The 23,148-nt window shown below is 46.9% G+C and overlaps 1 protein-coding gene across 1 annotated transcript in view; it reads right to left on the bottom strand.

Moving 5' to 3' along the window:
- Positions 1-23,148, bottom strand: part of VILL (villin like) — a 74,338-nt gene that overhangs the window by 22,679 nt on the left and 28,511 nt on the right. Inside the window, exons 4-5 of the mRNA XM_075271488.1 lie at positions 22,104-22,300; positions 1,659-1,767 (exon numbers count right to left, since the gene is read on the bottom strand). Of these exons, the coding sequence (XP_075127589.1) occupies positions 1,659-1,767; positions 22,104-22,300 (306 nt within the window). The remainder of the gene's footprint in view (positions 1-1,658; positions 1,768-22,103; positions 22,301-23,148) is intronic.

Genomic DNA, 23,148 nt, shown 5'->3' with positions numbered 1-23,148 from the left:
TTTATGCTTTATTTAAGGGAGCAGGAAAGCAGTAATGTAGTAAAATCTCTAGAATGATTTAGAAAACTCATTGGAGTCATCTTGCCTGTCTCTGCTATTTGTGCTGTATGCAGAGTGTCCAGTGTATCTATGCCATTGTATCTTCGCATTGTACTCCCCTGTCTCTTGCTTGTAAGAGCTAACAGTGGGAAATATACTACAAGCAGGAGGCAGGGGAGACAAACCCTAAAACTAAAGCTGCATCTCATAGGAAACCCTGATACTCTGCAGTGTGTTTTATGTTACCAGCGACTGATATATCATGGCTGCCTATAGACAGAACTCAGAGCAGTACAGTGTGAATTTCACTGAAAATTACTGGCTCTTCTGGCTCCCAAAAGGCTCTTTACTGTCTCTATGCCATCTTCCCTTTTAAACTGATGGTATGACCCTTGGCCACAACCATGGCTGACTGGCTACACAGGGTGTCCAACAATTCAATGTCACACCAAGCCATCAGCCTAAAAGTGGGCATGGTTAACTAGTTAGGGGTGTGGTTAATTATTTAGGGGCAAGGTAACATGGCTTTTGGCTCTCAGAGAGGAGTCGATTTGAGTCATTCAGGCAATATATACAGCATATAGAGCCGACTTATTCACAAATAACACATTGCTAATATGAGATCCTAATGGGCGAAGAGAGGAAGGAATCAAGATGGCAGACCTATAAATGACACATCAAAAAAACTAGTATATACACAGTATACACAAAAGCTTAGGTTAATCTATATAAGTGCATCTTCGTTATTATTTGGAGATTGTAAACTCTTGCCATCACAACCCTCAATCCCATTGTGTGGATTGACTTATTACTCTGTAATGTTTCATTCTGTCTGTACTTTAACCCTACGCTGCGGAATATGTCGCCACTAGAATGTATTATTGTATTATTATTACATTCTATTAAAGTCTACAATACAGAACGCTTTATGACATATACATTCATATGGATATATAGAAACTTTGTCTCCACTTTTGCTTATTACTAGTACATACACAGACCGTAGACTGAGGACAGGGGTATCTGACTTATCTGACTCATTAATGATAGGCTTAGTAAAGTATTTGGACACTTCTGTAAGTATAGGCAGTTGTACACAGGACTCATTGATACACATCCAGAATTGTGCCCTTTGTAAAACAAACAAGATATTGTCATTTATCTCCCACTGAGTAGAAAAACAAATTCAAAAGGTTACGACCACAAAGAACGTGAGATCAGTATTTTCAGCAAAATGGAACAATACTCATAATGTCGCCAGGGTGGCCGCTTAGAATCCATTAGTAATATAAATCTGCTCTTTTATTACATTTAGTTCACATCTGTCCCATTTTTCCGTTCTTCTGGTTCTGGTATTAAAGGGGTTGAGCAGGACTTGAAAACACGGCTGCTTTCTTCTTCTTAGGAAGTGACCTCTTGTCCATTGGTCACCTGGCAAAGCCACATCTGCACCCCATTAAAATGAATGGGACTGGCCATGTGACTAACGGATATGATGTCACTACCTAGGAAGAAGTCCTGCACAACCACTTTACCATGTGGATCTATTGTACGCAGCAGAATAACCTCAATGTCCAAAATGGCCCTGCAGGTTAAACTGAATTCATCAGCCCTCGTACCTCTGTGGCTGAGACATGTTTTCTTCCTTTTACATGAAGTAAGCGACGTATGTTATACATATTTGTCTCCACATGTTTAAATCCAGAGGCGACTCCTCCTTTCTTGTATCTGGTGCGAGAGATAAAACAGAATATAAGGAAAATTATTCAGAGTCTTCAGTATTAAACAGAATACGCCAAAGTACAGTATATATACAGTCCTATGAAAAAGTTTGGGCACCCCTATTAATCTTAATCATTTTTAGTTCTAAATATTTTGGTATTTGCAGCAGCCATTTCAGTTTGATATATCTAATAACTGATGGACACAGTAATATTTCAGGATTGAAATGAAGTTTATTGTACTAACAGAAAATGTGCAATATGCATTAAACCAAAATTTGACCGGTGCAAAAGTATGGGCACCTCAACAGAAAAGTGACATTAATATTTAGTAGATCCTCCTTTTGCAAAGATAACAGCCTCTAGTCGCTTCCTGTAGCTTTTAATCAGTTCCTGGATCCTGGATAAAGGTATTTTGGACAAACAATTCAAGTTCAGTTAAGTTAGATGGTCGCCGAGCATGGACAGCCCGCTTCAAATCATCCCACAGATGTTCAATGATATTCAGGTCTGGGGACTGGGATGGCCATTCCAGAACATTGTAATTGTTCCTCTGCATGAATGCAGAGTCGATTTGGAGCGGTGTTTTGGATCATTGTCTTGCTGAAATATCCATCCCCGGCGTAACTTCAACTTCGTCACTGATTCTTGAACATTATTCTCAAGAATCTGCTGATACTGAGTGGAATCCATGCGACCCTCAACTTTAACAAGATTCCCGGTGCCGGCATTGGCCACACAGCCCCAAAGCATGATGGAACCTCCACCAAATTTTACAGTGGGTAGCAAGTGTTTTTCTTGGAATGCTGTTTCTTTTTGGACGCCATGCATAACGCCTTTTTTTATAACCAAACAACTCAATCTTTGTTTCCAAAATGAAGTTGGCTTCTCCAAATGTGCTTTTGCATACCTCAGGCAACTCTATTTGTGGTGTACGTGCAGAAACGGCTTCTTTCTCATCACTCTCCCATACAGCTTCTCCTTGTGCAAAGTGCGCTGTATAGTTGACCGATGCACAGTGACACCATCTGCAGCAAGATGATGCTGCAGCTCTTTGGAGGTGGTCTGTGGATTGTCCTTGACTGTTCTCACCATTCTTCTTCTCTGTCTTTCTGATATTTTTCTTGGCCTGCCACTTCTGGGCTTAACAAGAACTGTCCCTGTGGTCTTCCATTTCCTTACTATGTTCCTCACAGTGGAAACTGACAGGTTAAATCTCTGAGACAACGTTTTGTATCCTTCCCCTGAACAACTATGTTGAACAATCTTTGTTTTCAGATCATTTGAGAGCGGGCTGTCCATGTTCGGCGACCATCTAACTTAACTGAACTTGAATTGTTTTGTAGAAAGAAATGGTCCAAAATACCTTCATCCAGGATCCAGGAACTGATTAAAAGCTACAGGAAGCGACTAGAGGCTGTTATCTTTGCAAAAGGAGGATCTACTAAATATTAATGTCACTTTTCTGTTGAGGTGCCCATATTTTTGCACCGGTCAAATTTTGGTTTAATGCATATTGCGCATTTTCTGTTAGTACAATAAACCTCATTTCAATCCTGAAATATTACTGTGTCCATCAGTTATTAGATATATCAAACTGAAATGGCTGTTGCAAACACCAAAATATTTAGAACTAAAAATGATTAAGATTAATAGGGGTGCCCAAACTTTTTCATAGGACTGTAATTAAAAAACTAAGATATTATTGCAAAAACATTTACAAGTGCATATTAAGACAAGTATTCAGATAAAGATTCAGTATATCAGTGTATATATATATATATATATATATATTTATATATATATATATATATATATATATATATTTATATATACATACAATATATATATATATATATATATATATATATATATATATATATATATTTTTTTTTAACCCTACATCAAAACCATCTACTAAGACTACTTATTATATAAATAATTCTGACAGTGACCTATAGTTACATAGCACCAACATATTCAATAGGGCAGCAACCCAGAGGAGGAGTCTATGGCTCAGTTGGTCTCACGGTTGACATCAGCTCCTCTGGACCTCCTATACTCCTCAGGGGCTGGTCCAACAGTGATAAGGAGGTGTGTTTTGGATGTTGATTGTAATAGTTTCACCCGGGTTACTTCCTGGGTTATGGTTACCTGCCTGATGTGGGTTAGGGTGCTATCGTTGTTGTGGGTGCAGTTTAAAGACTCAGCAAGATCCAGTAGCTCCAAAGAGTCAACAAACAAGTTATTCCACAAGATGGAGGCACAGCTTAAAGGGTTTTGTTGTGCTGTGACAGACACTTATTCCCTATCCACAAGACATGCCAGTTTTCTACCATGACTTGTAATGGATAGGTGTCAGGTCCTAATTGCCTAAATTTCCATTTTGAAGCTGGAACAGTCAACTGATGTATGAAACAGCATGGTGGCCCAGTGGTTAGCACTGGAGTCCTGGGTTCGAATCCTGCCATGAACAACATCTGCAAGAGTTTGTATGTTCTCCCTGTGTTTGTGTGGGCTCGTCCCAAAGACATACTGATAGGGAATGTAAATTGTGAACCCTATAAAAGGGGTAGTGGCTGTCAATGTCTGTAAAGCGCTGCGGAATATGATGGCGCTATACAAGTAAGCATGAATAAATAAACTGAAGCGTCACCCATTCTCTGAGACAATCAGGAGGTTTATTAACACTGGCATACAAAATACCAGTCTTAGTAAATCTACCACAGTATATCTAATGATATGCTATAAGTAAGTTTTATGTACCACTTGTAATGCCATTTACATATAGGATGAATCTGGTCCATCAGTAGAATTGTTTCTGGGGATCACTGTACAGCTATATGCAGTTATTACCTGGCCTGTATTCACAAACTCCTAATACTATACAGACACCCGTATTTTCAGAAGTCTTGCAGCCTGTTGCCTCATTCTTCACAGTCTCTCTCTTAGAGGTCCTCTTAACACTTAGTGCTGGGCATGGTCCTAAATAGCAGGGTAGCAGATATAACTGTTGCTATCAGGTCCAATAACTAAGGGGGTCTGTTTCTACTGAAACCTAGGGTACAAATAATGTGATAACTAAGTATAACTTAGTATAATGGAAGGAGAAGTGGAAACTAAATGCGCCACCATTTCTATAATAGCATACCTCCCAACCGTCCCGATTTCCGCAGGACATTCACGATTTAGGTGACGTGTCCCGCGGTCCCGGTTGGAGGGAGGTATGTCTAGAGGATGCAGATCTGAGTTGAACAAATAGGCGGCTAAAGCAAGGAGCTATCACAGTTCAGCTCCTTGCTTCGCTGCTGCATGTCAGCTACTGGCTGTGTAGACGCGATGTGATGACGTCACATCGCATCTACAACTGTATGCGAAAGAGAGAGAGGCACGGAGAGAGCGGCGGGGGAGCGAGGAGAAGGTAATTGTAATGTGTACACTGAGGTGGAACGTGAAACTGGGGGCAGATGAAGGAGAGGACGGCATTAGAGATGAGCGAACAGTGTTCTATCGAACTCATGTTCGATCGGATATTAGGCTGTTCGGCATGTTCGAATCGAATCGAACACCGCGTGGTAAAGTGCGCCATTACTCGATTCCCCTCCCACCTTCCCTGGCGCCTTTTTTGCTCCAATAACAGCGCAGGGTAGGTGGGACAGGAACTACGACACCGGTGACGTTGAAAAAAGTAGGCAAAACCCATTGGCTGCCGAAAACATGTGACCTCTAATTTAAAAGAACAGCGCCGCCCAGGTTCGCGTCATTCTGAGCTTGCAATTCACCGAGGACGGAGGTTTCCGTCCAGCTAGCTAGGGCTTAGATTCTGGGTAGGCAGGGTCAGGCTAGGATAGGAAGGAGAAGACAACCAACAGCTCTTGTAAGAGCTAAATTCCAGGGAGAAGCTTGTCAGTGTAACGTGGCACTGACGGGCTCAATCGCCGCAACCCAGCTTTCCCAGGATCCTGAATGGAATACACTGTCAGTGTATTCCCGTATACCCGATATATACCCCGATACCCGTTCCAACGGTGTGCCCCCCCACCTTCACCCCAGAAATACCCTGCAAGTCCCCTAGCAATAGAATTGGGGCTATATACACCCACAATTTTTACTACTGGTATACAGTGCCATTGTCTGACTGGGAATTCAAAGAATATATTGGGAATACAAATACCCTCATTTCTTGCTACTGCCATATAGTGCCAGTTTCTGACTGGTAATTCAAAGAATATATTGGGGTTACGTGCACCCACAATTTTTACTACTGGTATACAGTGCCATTGTCTGACTGGGAATTCAAAGAATATATTGGGGTTATAAATACCCTCATTTCTTGCTACTGCCATATAGTGCCAGTTTCTGACTGGTAATTCAAAGAATATATTGGGGTTACGTGCACCCACAATTTTTACTACTGGTATACAGTGCCATTGTCTGACTGGGAATTCAAAGAGTATATTGGGAATACAAATACCCTCATTTCTTGCTACTGCCATATAGTGCCAGTTTCTGACTGGTAATTCAAAGAATATATTGGGGTTACGTGCACCCACAATTTTTACTACTGGTATACAGTGCCATTGTCTGACTGGGAATTCAAAGAATATATTGGGGTTATAAATACCCTCATTTCTTGCTACTGCCATATAGTGCCAGTTTCTGACTGGTAATTCAAAGAATATATTGGGGTTACGTGCACCCACAATTTTTACTACTGGTATACAGTGCCATTGTCTGACTGGGAATTCAAAGAGTATATTGGGAATACAAATACCCTCATTTCTTGCTACTGCCATATAGTGCCAGTTTCTGACTGGTAATTCAAAGAATATATTGGGGTTACGTGCACCCACAATTTTTACTACTGGTATACAGTGCCATTGTCTGACTGGGAATTCAAAGAGTATATTGGGAATACAAATACCCTCATTTCTTGCTACTGCCATATAGTGCCAGTTTCTGACTGGTAATTCAAAGAATATATTGGGGTTACGTGCACCCACAATTTTTACTACTGGTATACAGTGCCATTGTCTGACTGGGAATTCAAAGAATATATTGGGGTTATAAATACCCTCATTTCTTGCTACTGCCATATAGTGCCAGTTTCTGACTGGTAATTCAAAGAATATATTGGGGTTACGTGCACCCACAATTTTTACTACTGGTATACAGTGCCATTGTCTGACTGGGAATTCAAAGAGTATATTGGGAATACAAATACCCTCATTTCTTGCTACTGCCATATAGTGCCAGTTTCTGACTGGGAATTCAAAGAATATATTGGGGTTACGTGCACCCACAATTTTTACTACTGGTATACAGTGCCATTGTCTGACTGGGAATTCAAAGAATATATTGGGGTTATAAATACCCTCATTTCTTGCTACTGCCATATAGTGCCAGTTTCTGACTGGTAATTCAAAGAATATATTGGGGTTACGTGCACCCACAATTTTTACTACTGGTATACAGTGCCATTGTCTGACTGGGAATTCAAAGAGTATATTGGGAATACAAATACCCTCATTTCTTGCTACTGCCATATAGTGCCAGTTTCTGACTGGTAATTCAAAGAATATATTGGGGTTACGTGCACCCACAATTTTTACTACTGGTATACAGTGCCATTGTCTGACTGGGAATTCAAAGAATATATTGGGGTTATAAATACCCTCATTTCTTGCTACTGCCATATAGTGCCAGTTTCTGACTGGTAATTCAAAGAATATATTGGGGTTACGTGCACCCACAATTTTTACTACTGGTATACAGTGCCATTGTCTGACTGGGAATTCAAAGAGTATATTGGGAATACAAATACCCTCATTTCTTGCTACTGCCATATAGTGCCAGTTTCTGACTGGGAATTCAAAGAATATATTGGGGTTACGTGCACCCACAATTTTTACTACTGGTATACAGTGCCATTGTCTGACTGGGAATTCAAAGAATATATTGGGGTTATAAATACCCTCATTTCTTGCTACTGCCATATAGTGCCAGTTTCTGACTGGTAATTCAAAGAATATATTGGGGTTACGTGCACCCACAATTTTTACTACTGGTATACAGTGCCATTGTCTGACTGGGAATTCAAAGAGTATATTGGGAATACAAATACCCTCATTTCTTGCTACTGCCATATAGTGCCAGTGTCTGACTGGGAATTCAAAGAATATATTGGGGTTACGTGCACCCACAATTTTTACTACTGGTATACAGTGCCAATTTCTAACTAGGAATTCAAAATGCGCAAGGCTCCCGGAAAGGGACGTGGACGAGGCCGTGGGCGAGGTCGGGGGAATGGTTCTGGGGAGCAAGGTAGCAGTGAAGCCACAGGGCGTCCCGTGCCTACTCCTGTGGGGCAGCAAGCATTGCGCCACTCCACAGTGCCAGGGTTGCTTGCCACATTAACTAAACTGCAGGGTACAAACCTTAGTAGGCCCGAGAACCAGGAACAGGTCTTGCAATGGCTGTCAGAGAACGCTTACAGCACATTGTCCAGCAGCCAGTCAGACTCTGCCTCCTCTCCTCCTATTACCCAACAGTCTTGTCTTCCTTCCTCCCAAAATTCCGAAGCTTTACAGAACAATAACCCAAACTGTCCCTGCTCCCCAGAGCTGTTCTCCGCTCCTTTCATTGTCCCTCAACCTGCTTCTCCACGTCACGATTCCACGAACCTAACAGAGGAGCATCTGTGTCCAGATGCTCAAACACTAGAGTCTCCTCCATCTCCGTTCGATTTGGTGGTGGATGACCAGCAACCCACCCTCATCGACGATGATGTGACGCAGTTGCCGTCAGGGCATCCAGTTGACCGGCGCATTGTGCGGGAGGAGGAGATGAGACAGGAGTTGGAAGAGGAAGTGGTGGATGATGAGGACACTGACCCGACCTGGACAGGGGGGATGTCAAGCGGGGAAAGTAGTGTGGATGTTGAGGCAGGTGCAGCACCAAAAAGGGTAGCTAGAGGCAGAGGCAGAGGTCAGCAGCTTAGGCGAAGCCAGGCCACACCCGGAATCTCCCAAGATGTTCCAGTTCGTACCCAGCCCCGAAAAACTCCCACCTCGAGGGCACGTTTCTCGAAGGTGTGGAGTTTTTTCAAGGAATGCGCCGAGGACAGATATAGTGTTGTCTGCACAATTTGCCTCTCGAAATTGATTAGGGGCTCTGAGAAGAGCAACCTGTCCACCACTTCAATGCGCCGTCATTTGGAATCCAAGCACTGGAATCAGTGGCAGGCAGCAACGGCAGGACAAAGGCCGCCTGCCGTTCACGCCACTGCCACTGCCTCTGCCACTGCCACTGCTGACTGTGCTGGCGATGCACTCCAGAGGACGAGCCAGGACACCACTTCATCTGCCTCCGCCACTTTGTTGACTTCTACCTCATCCTCCCCTGGTCCTGTCTTATCTCCTTCTCCTGCACCATCAAAGGCACCATCAGGCGTTTCTTTACAACAACCCACCATCTCTCAGACATTGGAGCGGCGGCAGAAATACACTGCTAACCACCCACACGCGCAAGCCTTGAACGCCAACATCGCTAAACTGCTGGCCCAGGAGATGTTGGCGTTCCGGCTTGTTGAAACTCCCGCCTTCCTGGACCTGATGGCAACTGCGGCACCTCGCTATGCCGTCCCTAGCCGTCACTACTTCTCCCGGTGTGCCGTCCCCGCCTTGCACCAGCACGTGTCACTCAACATCAGGCGGGCCCTTAGTTCCGCGCTTTGCACAAAGGTCCACTTGACCACCGACGCGTGGACAAGTGCATGCGGACAGGGACGCTACATTTCACTGACGGCACACTGGGTGAATGTAGTTGAGGCTGGGACTGCTTCCCAAACTGGCCCGGTGTACCTCGTCTCCCCGCCTAACATTCCTGGCAGGGACACGAGAAGAACACCCCCCTCCTCCTCCTCCTCTACCGCCTCCTCCTCCGCCACCGCCTCCTCCTCCGCCACCGCCTCCTCCTCCGCTGTTAGATTGACCCCAGCTACGAGTTGGAAACGTTGCAGCACTGGCGTTGGTAGACGTCAGCAGGCTGTGCTGAAGCTGATCAGCTTGGGGGACAGACAGCACACTGCCTCCGAGGTGAGGGATGCCCTCCTCGATGAGACGGCAATATGGTTTGAGCCGCTGCACCTGGGCCCAGGCATGGTCGTTTGTGATAACGGCCGGAACCTGGTAGCAGCTCTGGAGCTTGCCGGACTCCAACATGTTCCATGCCTGGCCCACGTCTTCAACCTAGTGGTGCAACGTTTCCTAAAGAGCTACCCCAATGTTCCAGAGCTACTGGTGAAAGTGCGGCGCATGTGCGCCCACTTTCGCAAGTCGACAGTAGCCGCTGCTAGCTTAAAATCTCTCCAGCAACGCCTGCATGTGCCACAACACCGGCTTTTGTGCGACGTCCCCACACGCTGGAACTCAACGTTTCAGATGTTGAATAGAGTGGTTGAGCAGCAGAGACCTTTGATGGAATACCAGCTACAAAACCCTAGGGTGCCACAAAGTCAGCTGCCTCAGTTTCACATCCATGAGTGGCCATGGATGAGAGACCTTTGTGACATCCTACGGGTCTTTGAGGAGTCCACAAGGAGGGTGAGCTCTGAGGATGCGATGGTGAGCCTTACAATCCCGCTCTTGTGTGTTCTGAGAGAATCCCTGATTGACATCAGGGATAACTCAGATCACACAGAGGAGTTAGGGATAGCATCCGATCCGTCACAGCTGGAGAGTAGGTCCACACATCTGTCCGCTTCACTGCGTTTAATGGAGGAGGAGGAGGAGGAGGAGGAGGAAGAAGAGTTGTCCGATGATGTGATGGTGATACAGGAGGCTTCCGGGCAACTTCGAATCGTCCCATTGTTGCAGCGCGGATGGGTAGACATGGAGGATGAGGAGGAAATGGAGATTGAACTTTCCGGTGGGGCCAGAGGAGTCATGCCAACTAACACTGTGGCAGACATGGCTGAGTTCATGTTGGGGTGCTTTACAACCGACAAGCGTATTGTCAAAATCATGGAGGACAACCAGTACTGGATCTTTGCTATCCTTGACCCCCGGTATAAAAACAACATCTCGTCTTTTATTCCGGTAGAGGGGAGGGCCAATCGCATCAATGCTTGCCACAGGCAATTGGTGCAGAATATGATGGAGATGTTTCCAGCATGTGACGTTGGCGGCAGGGAGGGCAGTTCCTCCAGTAGGCAACCAAGTTCTCACCGGTCCACACAAACGAGGGGCACACTGTCTAAGGTCTGGGACACCTTGATGGCACCCCCTCGCCAAAGTGCCGCCACGGAGGGTCCTAGTGTCACCAGGCGTGAGAAGTATAGGCGCATGTTGCGGGAATACCTTTCCGACCACAGCCCTGTCCTCTCCGACCCCTCTGCGCCCTACACGTATTGGGTGTCGAAGTTGGACCTGTGGCTTGAACTTGCCCTATATGCCTTGGAGGTGCTGTCCTGTCCTGCCGCCAGCGTCCTATCTGAGAGGGTGTTCAGTGCAGCCGGTGGCATCATCACTGACAAGCGCACCCGTCTGTCAGCTGAGAGTGCCGACCGGCTCACTTTGATAAAAATGAACCACCACTGGATAGAGCCTTCATTTTTGTGCCCACCTGTGTAAAGCACCCCAACATGAAACTCCATGTCTGTACTCAACCTCTCCAATTCCTCCGCATCCTCATACTCATCCACCATAAGCGTTGCACAATTCTGCTAATACTAGGCTCCCTCCAACATGATTTCCCCCAACTCTGCTGTTAGAGGCTCCCTCCACCCTGATTTCCACCAACTCTGCTGGTTAGAGGCTCCCTCCACCCTGCTTTCCCACAACTCTGCTGGTTAGAGGCTCCTTCCACCATGAATTTGCCCAAACTGGGCTGTTTAGAGGCTCCCTCCACCATGAATTGGTCCAAACTGGGCTGGTTAGAGGCTCCCTCCACCATTAATTGGTCCAAACTGGGCTGGTTAGAGGCTCCCTCCACCATGAATTTGCCCAAACTGGGCTGTTTAGAGGCTCCCTCCACCATGAATTTGCCCAAACTGGGCTGTTTAGAGGCTCCCTCCACCATGAATTGGTCCAAACTGGGTTTTTTAGAGGCTCCCTCCACCATGAATTGGTCCAAACTGGGGTGGTTAGAGGCTCCCTCCACCATTAATTGGTCCAAACTGGGCTGGTTAGAGGCTCCCTCCACCATGAATTGGTCCAAACTGGGGTGGTTAGAGGCTCCCTCCACCATTAATTGGTCCAAACTGGGCTGGTTAGAGGCTCCCTCCACCATTAATTGGTCCAAACTGGGCTGGTTAGAGGCTCCCTCCACCATGAATTTGCCCAAACTGGGCTGTTTAGAGGCTCCCTCCACCATGAATTTGCCCAAACTGGGCTGGTTAGAGGCTCCCTCCACCATGAATTGGTCCAAACGGGTTTTTAGAGGCTCCCTTCACCATGAATTGGTCCAAACTTGGCTGTTTAGAGGCTCCCTCCACCATGAATTGGTCCAAACTGGGGTGGTTAGAGGCTCCCTCCACCATGAATTTGCCCAAACTGGGCTGGTTAGAGGCTCCCTCCACCATGAATTGGTCCAAACGGGTTTTTAGAGGCTCCCTTCACCATGAATTGGTCCAAACTTGGCTGTTTAGAGGCTCCCTCCACCATGAATTGGTCCAAACTGGGGTGGTTAGAGGCTCCCTCCACCATTAATTGGTCCAAACTGGGCTGGTTAGAGGCTCCCTCCACCATTAATTGGTCCAAACTGGGCTGGTTAGAGGCTCCCTCCACCATGAATTGGTCCAAACTGGGGTTTTTAGAGGCTCCCTCCACCATGAATTTGCCCAAACTGGGCTGTTTAGAGGCTCCCTCCACCATGAATTGGTCCAAACTGGGTTTTTTAGAGGCTCCCTCCACCATGAATTGGTCCAAACTGGGGTGGTTAGAGGCTCCCTCCACCATTAATTGGTCCAAACTGGGCTGGTTAGAGGCTCCCTCCACCATTAATTGGTCCAAACTGGGCTGGTTAGAGGCTCCCTCCACCATGAATTGGTCCAAACTGGGGTTTTTAGAGGCTCCCTCCACCATGAATTGGTCCAAACTTGGCTGTTTAGAGGCTCCCTCCACCATTAATTGGTCCAAACTGGGCTGGTTAGAGGCTCCCTCCACCATGAATTGGTCCAAACTGGGTTTTTTAGAGGCTCCCTCCACCATGAATTTGCCCAAACTGGGCTGTTTAGAGGCTCCCTCCACCATGAATTGGTCCAAACTGGGTTTTTTAGAGGCTCCCTCCACCATGAATTGGTCCAAACTGGGCTGGTTAGAGGCTCCCTCCACCATGAATTGGTCCAAACTGGGGTGGTTAGAGGCTCCCTCCACCATTAATTGGTCCAAACTGGGCTGGTTAGAGGCTCCCTCCACCATTAATTGGTCCAAACTGGGCTGGTTAGAGGCTCCCTCCACCATTAATTGGTCCAAACTGGGCTGGTTAGAGGCTCCCTCCACCATGAATTTGCCCAAACTGGGCTGTTTAGAGGCTCCCTCCACCATGAATTTGCCCAAACTGGGCTGGTTAGAGGCTCCCTCCACCATGAATTGGTCCAAACTGGGGTTTTTAGAGGCTCCCTCCACCATGAATTGGTCCAAACTTGGCTGTTTAGAGGCTCCCTCCACCATTAATTGGTCCAAACTGGGCTGGTTAGAGGCTCCCTCCACCATGAATTGGTCCAAACTGGGTTTTTTAGAGGCTCCCTCCACCATGAATTTGCCCAAACTGGGCTGTTTAGAGGCTCCCTCCACCATGAATTGGTCCAAACTGGGGTGGTTAGAGGCTCCCTCCACCATTAATTGGTCCAAACTGGGCTGGTTAGAGGCTCCCTCCACCATTAATTGGTCCAAACTGGGCTGGTTAGAGGCTCCCTCCACCATGAATTTGCCCAAACTGGGCTGTTTAGAGGCTCCCTCCACCATGAATTTGCCCAAACTGGGCTGGTTAGAGGCTCCCTCCACCATGAATTGGTCCAAACGGGTTTTTAGAGGCTCCCTTCACCATGAATTGGTCCAAACTTGGCTGTTTAGAGGCTCCCTCCACCATGAATTGGTCCAAACTGGGGTGGTTAGAGGCTCCCTCCACCATTAATTGGTCCAAACTGGGCTGGTTAGAGGCTCCCTCCACCATTAATTGGTCCAAACTGGGCTGGTTAGAGGCTCCCTCCACCATGAATTGGTCCAAACTGGGGTTTTTAGAGGCTCCCTCCACCATGAATTGGTCCAAACTTGGCTGTTTAGAGGCTCCCTCCACCATTAATTGGTCCAAACTGGGCTGGTTAGAGGCTCCCTCCACCATGAATTGGTCCAAACTGGGTTTTTTAGAGGCTCCCTCCACCATGAATTTGCCCAAACTGGGCTGTTTAGAGGCTCCCTCCACCATGAATTGGTCCAAACTGGGTTTTTTAGAGGCTCCCTCCACCATGAATTGGTCCAAACTGGGGTGGTTAGAGGCTCCCTCCACCATTAATTGGTCCAAACTGGGCTGGTTAGAGGCTCCCTCCACCATGAATTGGTCCAAACTGGGGTTTTTAGAGGCTCCCTCCACCATGAATTGGTCCAAACTTGGCTGTTTAGAGGCTCCCTCCACCATTAATTGGTCCAAACTGGGCTGGTTAGAGGCTCCCTCCACCATGAATTGGTCCAAACTGGGTTTTTTAGAGGCTCCCTCCACCATGAATTTGCCCAAACTGGGCTGTTTAGAGGCTCCCTCCACCATGAATTGGTCCAAACTGGGTTTTTTAGAGGCTCCCTCCACCATGAATTGGTCCAAACTGGGCTGGTTAGAGGCTCCCTCCACCATGAATTGGTCCAAACTGGGGTGGTTAGAGGCTCCCTCCACCATTAATTGGTCCAAACTGGGCTGGTTAGAGGCTCCCTCCACCATTAATTGGTCCAAACTGGGCTGGTTAGAGGCTCCCTCCACCATTAATTGGTCCAAACTGGGCTGGTTAGAGGCTCCCTCCACCATGAATTTGCCCAAACTGGGCTGTTTAGAGGCTCCCTCCACCATGAATTTGCCCAAACTGGGCTGGTTAGAGGCTCCCTCCACCATGAATTGGTCCAAACTGGGGTTTTTAGAGGCTCCCTCCACCATGAATTGGTCCAAACTTGGCTGTTTAGAGGCTCCCTCCACCATTAATTGGTCCAAACTGGGCTGGTTAGAGGCTCCCTCCACCATGAATTGGTCCAAACTGGGTTTTTTAGAGGCTCCCTCCACCATGAATTTGCCCAAACTGGGCTGTTTAGAGGCTCCCTCCACCATGAATTGGTCCAAACTGGGGTGGTTAGAGGCTCCCTCCACCATTAATTGGTCCAAACTGGGCTGGTTAGAGGCTCCCTCCACCATTAATTGGTCCAAACTGGGCTGGTTAGAGGCTCCCTCCACCATGAATTTGCCCAAACTGGGCTGTTTAGAGGCTCCCTCCACCATGAATTTGCCCAAACTGGGCTGGTTAGAGGCTCCCTCCACCATGAATTGGTCCAAACGGGTTTTTAGAGGCTCCCTTCACCATGAATTGGTCCAAACTTGGCTGTTTAGAGGCTCCCTCCACCATGAATTGGTCCAAACTGGGGTGGTTAGAGGCTCCCTCCACCATTAATTGGTCCAAACTGGGCTGGTTAGAGGCTCCCTCCACCATTAATTGGTCCAAACTGGGCTGGTTAGAGGCTCCCTCCACCATGAATTGGTCCAAACTGGGGTTTTTAGAGGCTCCCTCCACCATGAATTGGTCCAAACTTGGCTGTTTAGAGGCTCCCTCCACCATTAATTGGTCCAAACTGGGCTGGTTAGAGGCTCCCTCCACCATGAATTGGTCCAAACTGGGTTTTTTAGAGGCTCCCTCCACCATGAATTTGCCCAAACTGGGCTGTTTAGAGGCTCCCTCCACCATGAATTGGTCCAAACTGGGTTTTTTAGAGGCTTCCTCCACCATGAATTGGTCCAAACTGGGCTGGTTAGAGGCTCCCTCCACCATGAATTGGTCCAAACTGGGGTGGTTAGAGGCTCCCTCCACCATTAATTGGTCCAAACTGGGCTGGTTAGAGGCTCCCTCCACCATTAATTGGTCCAAACTGGGCTGGTTAGAGGCTCCCTCCACCATTAATTGGTCCAAACTGGGCTGGTTAGAGGCTCCCTCCACCATGAATTTGCCCAAACTGGGGTTTTTAGAGGCTCCCTCCACCATGAATTGGTCCAAACTTGGCTGTTTAGAGGCTCCCTCCACCATTAATTGGTCCAAACTGGGCTGGTTAGAGGCTCCCTCCACCATGAATTGGTCCAAACTGGGTTTTTTAGAGGCTCCCTCCACCATGAATTTGCCCAAACTGGGCTGTTTAGAGGCTCCCTCCACCATGAATTGGTCCAAACTGGGTTTTTTAGAGGCTCCCTCCACCATGAATTGGTCCAAACTGGGCTGGTTAGAGGCTCCCTCCACCATGAATTGGTCCAAACTGGGGTGGTTAGAGGCTCCCTCCACCATTAATTGGTCCAAACTGGGCTGGTTAGAGGCTCCCTCCACCATTAATTGGTCCAAACTGGGCTGGTTAGAGGCTCCCTCCACCATTAATTGGTCCAAACTGGGCTGGTTAGAGGCTCCCTCCACCATGAATTTGCCCAAACTGGGCTGTTTAGAGGCTCCCTCCACCATGAATTTGCCCAAACTGGGCTGGTTAGAGGCTCCCTCCACCATGAATTGGTCCAAACTGGGGTTTTTAGAGGCTCCCTCCACCATGAATTGGTCCAAACTTGGCTGTTTAGAGGCTCCCTCCACCATTAATTGGTCCAAACTGGGCTGGTTAGAGGCTCCCTCCACCATGAATTGGTCCAAACTGGGTTTTTTAGAGGCTCCCTCCACCATGAATTTGCCCAAACTGGGCTGTTTAGAGGCTCCCTCCACCATGAATTGGTCCAAACTGGGGTGGTTAGAGGCTCCCTCCACCATTAATTGGTCCAAACTGGGCTGGTTAGAGGCTCCCTCCACCATTAATTGGTCCAAACTGGGCTGGTTAGAGGCTCCCTCCACCATGAATTTGCCCAAACTGGGCTGTTTAGAGGCTCCCTCCACCATGAATTTGCCCAAACTGGGCTGGTTAGAGGCTCCCTCCACCATGAATTGGTCCAAACGGGTTTTTAGAGGCTCCCTTCACCATGAATTGGTCCAAACTTGGCTGTTTAGAGGCTCCCTCCACCATGAATTGGTCCAAACTGGGGTGGTTAGAGGCTCCCTCCACCATTAATTGGTCCAAACTGGGCTGGTTAGAGGCTCCCTCCACCATTAATTGGTCCAAACTGGGCTGGTTAGAGGCTCCCTCCACCATGAATTGGTCCAAACTGGGGTTTTTAGAGGCTCCCTCCACCATGAATTGGTCCAAACTTGGCTGTTTAGAGGCTCCCTCCACCATTAATTGGTCCAAACTGGGCTGGTTAGAGGCTCCCTCCACCATGAATTGGTCCAAACTGGGTTTTTTAGAGGCTCCCTCCACCATGAATTTGCCCAAACTGGGCTGTTTAGAGGCTCCCTCCACCATGAATTGGTCCAAACTGGGTTTTTTAGAGGCTCCCTCCACCATGAATTGGTCCAAACTGGGCTGGTTAGAGGCTCCCTCCACCATGAATTGGTCCAAACTGGGGTGGTTAGAGGCTCCCTCCACCATTAATTGGTCCAAACTGGGCTGGTTAGAGGCTCCCTCCACCATTAATTGGTCCAAACTGGGCTGGTTAGAGGCTCCCTCCACCATTAATTGGTCCAAACTGGGCTGGTTAGAGGCTCCCTCCACCATGAATTTGCCCAAACTGGGCTGTTTAGAGGCTCCCTCCACCATGAATTTGCCCAAACTTGGCTGTTTAGAGGCTCCCTCCACCATTAATTGGTCCAAACTGGGTTTTTTAGAGGCTCCCTCCACCATGAATTTGCCCAAACTGGGCTGTTTAGAGGCTCCCTCCACCATGAATTGGTCCAAACTGGGGTGGTTAGAGGCTCCCTCCACCATTAATTGGTCCAAACTGGGCTGGTTAGAGGCTCCCTCCACCATTAATTGGTCCAAACTGGGCTGGTTAGAGGCTCCCTCCACCATGAATTTGCCCAAACTGGGCTGGTTAGAGGCTCCCTCCACCATGAATTGGTCCAAACTGGGTTTTTTAGAGGCTCCCTCCACCATGAATTGGTCCAAACTGGGGTTTTTAGAGGCTCCCTCCACCATGAATTTGCCCAAACTGGGGTGTTTAGAGGCTCCCTCCACCATGAATTTGCCCAAACTCTGCTGGTTAGAGGCTCAATCCACCCTGATTTTCAAAACAAATGTTGGTGCCAACCTCAACTTACTACAAGGGCCAAATTCACTGCTGGTGACAAGCTCTCCTCACTGCAAGTGCCAAATACACATGTTTCAAGGTGTTTTCCTACTGTCAGAGATGTGGTATTGAGTGTGTAAAGTGTGTAGTTGTTAGGCTGTGATGTTGGGGTAATAGAGGGTCTTTGGTGTGTTAGATGCCCCCAGACATGCTTCCCCTGCTGTCCCAGTGTCATTTCAGAGGTGTTGGCATCATTTCCTGGGGTGTCATAGTGGACTTGGTGACCCTCCAGACACGGATTTGGGTTTCCCCCTTAACGAGTATCTGTTCCCCATAGACTATAATGGGGTTCGAAACCCGTTCGAACACACGAACATTGAGCGGCTGTTCGAATCGAATTTCGAACCTCGAACATTTTAGTGTTCGCTCATCTCTAGACGGCATGACACTGGGGGCAGAGATGGAGGGACATGAATCTGGGGGCAGAGATGGGGGGACATGAATCTGGGGGCAGAGATGGAGAGGACAAGAATCTGGGGGCAGAGATGGAGGGGACGAATCTGGGGGCAGAGATGGAGGGGACATGAATCTGGGGGCAGAGATGGAGGGACATGAATCTGGGGGCAGAGATGGAGAGGACAAGAATCTGGGGGCAGAGATGGAGGGGACAAATCTGGGGGCAGAGATGGAGGGGACATGAATCTGGGGGCAGAGATGGAGGGACATGAATCTGAGGGAAGAGATGGGGGGACATGAATCTGGGGGAAGATGGAGGGGACATGAATCTGGGGGCAGAGATGGAGGGGACATGAATCTGGGGGCAGAGATGGGGGGACATGAATCTGGGGCAGAGATGGGGGGACATGAATCTGGGGGCAGAGATGGAGGGGACATGAATCTGGGGGCAGAGATGGGGGACATGAATCTGGGGCAGAGATGGGGGACATGAATCTTGGGGCAGAGATGGAGGGGGGGGCATGAAACTTGGGGCAGAGATGGAGGGGACATGAAACTTGGGGCAGAGATGGAGGGGGACATGAAACTGGGGGCAGATGAAGGGTGTATATGAAACTGGGGGAGAGATAGAGGGGGGACATATAATTTCGGTTCTTCAAAAGTTGGGAGATATGTAATAGGACACCATCACACCTCCGTGTCACATCATTACACCACAATGTACATTATGCATGCACTGTGACATCACTGGGGGGGAGAGTTATTGTACTTATGCTAGTTTTATCGGTGTAAATTGACAATTTGTGACTAAAATAATCAAAAGTGGTGTCTTTACATCAGATTTACAAGTTTTCAGTAAACAGGGTATGGGTGTGGCTCACTCACACTACCGTCATCACAACTTACACCACTTTTATGGTAAAAGGAAAATGTTTGTTTTGGTACCGTGTTAGCCAGTGGTTATAAAATATAAAAAAAAAAACATCTAGGGTTACCATCCAAGAACAGTTGATAACCAAATCACCAGAGCCACCAGGATACCAAGATCGGAGTTATTAAAATACAATACCAAACAGGAGAACAATCGCGTGCCCCTGGTCGTCACATACAACCCCCACCTGGAGATGCTGAGAGGAATCACACGCAAATTACATCCACTACTGCAAAAAGACAACCGTCTAAAATCCATATTTTCTGACGCCCCTCTCCTGTGCTATAGACAGCCACCAAACCTCAGGAATATGATTATTAGCAGCTCACTGTCACCTCCAACTAACAAAGGAACATTTCCATGTGGACAGAAGAGGTGCAAGACCTGCCCGCACATACTGACCACTGACAAGATAGAGATACCAAACTCTAACAGGGAATATAAAATCCCAGGTGTGTTCACCTGTAACACACCTAATGTGGTGTATTTGATTATTTGCACCAAATGTTCCACTGAAAATCTGTATGTTGGAGAGACCGGTCAGAAACTCAGAATGAGAATTAATTCACATCGCCATACAATCAAACAACAGAGAAATGATCTTCCCGTGCCAAATCATTTTTGCCAGGAAGACCACAACATCATCAATGACATGAAAATCTTGATCTTAAAAGGGAACTTTAAATCAAGGAAACAGCAACTGATTTATGAGTACAAGGCCATGACCCTATTCCAGACGTTGGACAATGGGATGAACATCTCACGTGGGTTTATGTCTTTTTATACAAATCATTAAGACAGCCATTAAGATAAGAACTGGGGATCTGGCAATTGATTGTTTGTTGTTATAAGTATATAGTAATAAGCCTCTTCCCCCCTCCCTCCTGTAATCCTACCCCTATGTGTCCTGTTGTACATAAATATGCAGCCTCTACAAAGTGTTTTTTAGTTATATCTGAAGAAGAAGCCAGGAAGCTTCGAAAGGTCATATTCTGTCATCATTATGAGTTAGCCATTAAAAAAGGTATCACCTACTGAACACTTTTATGGTGTAAATGACAGCAAACTCTATGCCAGTCTTGGGACAAGGACAACGGGAGGATGTGCCTAACCCAGTGGGGGGCTACAGCCTCATGAATGAACTGGATACTCTGCTGGTTTATGTAGACCAGCATGCAAAACAACCAACTTTATGAGTCCCCTGCACTGTGATTATTACGCCTGCGCTGTGACATCACTGTCTTTATAAACCCTTGTCCAAATCTGTGGCAAATTCTTCAATTATATGTTGCAAATGCTTGCTGAATATCTATGCAGCAATGTACTGTGACATCACAATGTGTATTATCCCTGTACTGTGACACCACTTGTTCTATTATCTCTGTACTGTGACATCACTGTGTCTATTAGCTCTGTAATGTGACACCACTGTGTATATTATCCCTGTACTGTGACATCACAGTGTCTATTAGCTCTGTACTGTGACATCACTGTGTGTATTACCCCTGTACTATGACATCACTGTATGTATTATCCCTGTACTGTGACATCACTGTGTGTATTATCCCTGTACTGTGTTATCACTGTGTGTATTATCCCTGTACTGTGTTATCACTGTGTGTATTATCCCTGTACTGTGTTATCACTGTGTGTGTATTATCCCTGTACTGTGTCATCACTGTGTGTATTATCCCTGTACTGTGACATCATTGTGTATATTATCTCTGTACTGTGACATCAGACACTGTGTGTCTTCTCTGGGTACTATGGTTTCCTCCCACATGCCAAAAATATTTTGATAGGTAAATTAGCTTCCAATAAAACAACTGACCCTTGTGGGTGTTGAGGTGAGCACCTGTACGACAGCCAATAACTCCCCTACTCTACAACCTTCCCTGCACTTTGAGTCCCTTGTGTGAGAAAAGCGCACAACAGATGTTTGTCATTGTCATAGTACATACCTCCCAACTTTTGAAGAACCGAAAGAGGGACAAAACGTGAGGCGAACTGGGGGAGAGATGGAGGGGGGATATATAATTTACGGGTGACTGTAGGAGGATTATACTGTGTGGGGGCACATGAAAAATTAATGAGAACGGGCGGGCACGTTTTCTCCCTCTTTCGGTTCTTCAAAAGTTGGGAGGTTTGCCCCATTTTCATGGCATTCTCACTCCCCTCTTCATCTGCCCCCAGTTTTATGGGCCCGCTACATTATGTTCCCCTCAATGTTTAACACAAAAAACACTTATACTTACCCTTCCAATGCTCCCCTGCCGCTCTCTCTGCAGTCTCACACACTCACATAGTTGTAGGCGCGATGTAACATCATCACGTCGCGCCTACACATGCAGGAGCCGGAGCGCAGCGTTAAAGCAGGATGGACGCCGATGAGTTGAAACTGGGACATACCTCCCACCGACCCGGACAGGACACCGAATCCGTGAATGTCACGCGGAATTCGGGATGGTTGGAGGGTAGGATAGTAAATGGAGCTTTCCTGCACGTCATCCAAGCTGCGGCATCTGCTTTGCATTTTCTTTCAAGGATAATAAACCATAAGACATATTCAGGCCTATCGATAATTTCCACAACAGCAGGTATCAAGAGTAAATACTACTTACATAATACCATTCTTGAAGTAGCTTTTAAAGGTGGCAGATTCATGTCCTTGAACCTCTCTGTGTTGTATTGGGCTTCCTCCTAGAGCCTCGTCCATCTCAGCTGTGTAAATTGCAGCAGCTCCTTGTTCATCTTGAGTAGAGTCCTTCCCTATCCAATAGTGGAGATCACTGGACATGCCACTGGATGATTGCTTGATCTTTGGAAGACAAGATGACAATGGAGAGAATGACTTTCTAGTCTGGACCTACTGTGACATCACAGGTGTGTTTCCCTAATGAGTTTCGGGTAGGTAAACCGCTGTATTATCACAAAAGTCTATCAGTTAATCTCATGGGCTATCACAATTGTATGGTAAGCTACAGTGACATCACAGGTGGGTTTCTAGTAAACTGCAGTGACATCACAACTGTACTTCAGTCAGGAAATATGCTGTGACATCACAGGACGTTTCAGTCAGGAAAGCTACAGTGACATCACAGGTGGGTTTCCAGTAAAGAGCAGTGACATCACAACCGTGCTTCAATAGTAGTAAGCTAGTTCATTAACATCAGATTGTGTCTAACTTAGGTCAGCTTCTGTGACATCACAAGTGACTTTTAATCATGTATGCTGCTGTGACATCACAACTGTGCTTGGATCTGGTAAGTGTTTGTGACATCACAGCTGTATTGTAGCTGGTAAACTGCTGGCACATCACAACAGTAAGCTACTGTGACATCATAAGTGGCATCACATCACATTTTGATCTCACTAGTAATTTTCAGTCAGGCAAGATCTACAATTTAACATAACAAGTATATTTCCATCAAGTAAATCAATGTGACATCATAAGTGGTTTCAGCTATGTAACATGCTGTAACGTCACAACTACAGTAGGTTTAGCCAGGTGAGCTGCTGTTTAGGGTGGCAAACACACCTGACAGGTTCCCTTTAAGTCAGATCATCTCAGGCCATATCATATGCACCACCACATTTTGCAGTTATAAAACAAGGGGCCCATACACTATTGTTTCACAGGGGCCTCCTTTTGTTGGTGTCACCCTG

This window comes from Leptodactylus fuscus, chromosome 4 (genome assembly GCF_031893055.1).
Source record: "Leptodactylus fuscus isolate aLepFus1 chromosome 4, aLepFus1.hap2, whole genome shotgun sequence".
NCBI classification, from domain to species: domain Eukaryota; kingdom Metazoa; phylum Chordata; class Amphibia; order Anura; family Leptodactylidae; genus Leptodactylus; species Leptodactylus fuscus.
The sequence above is the reverse complement of the archived record's forward strand: the minus strand, read 5'-3'. Positions and strand labels throughout refer to the sequence as shown.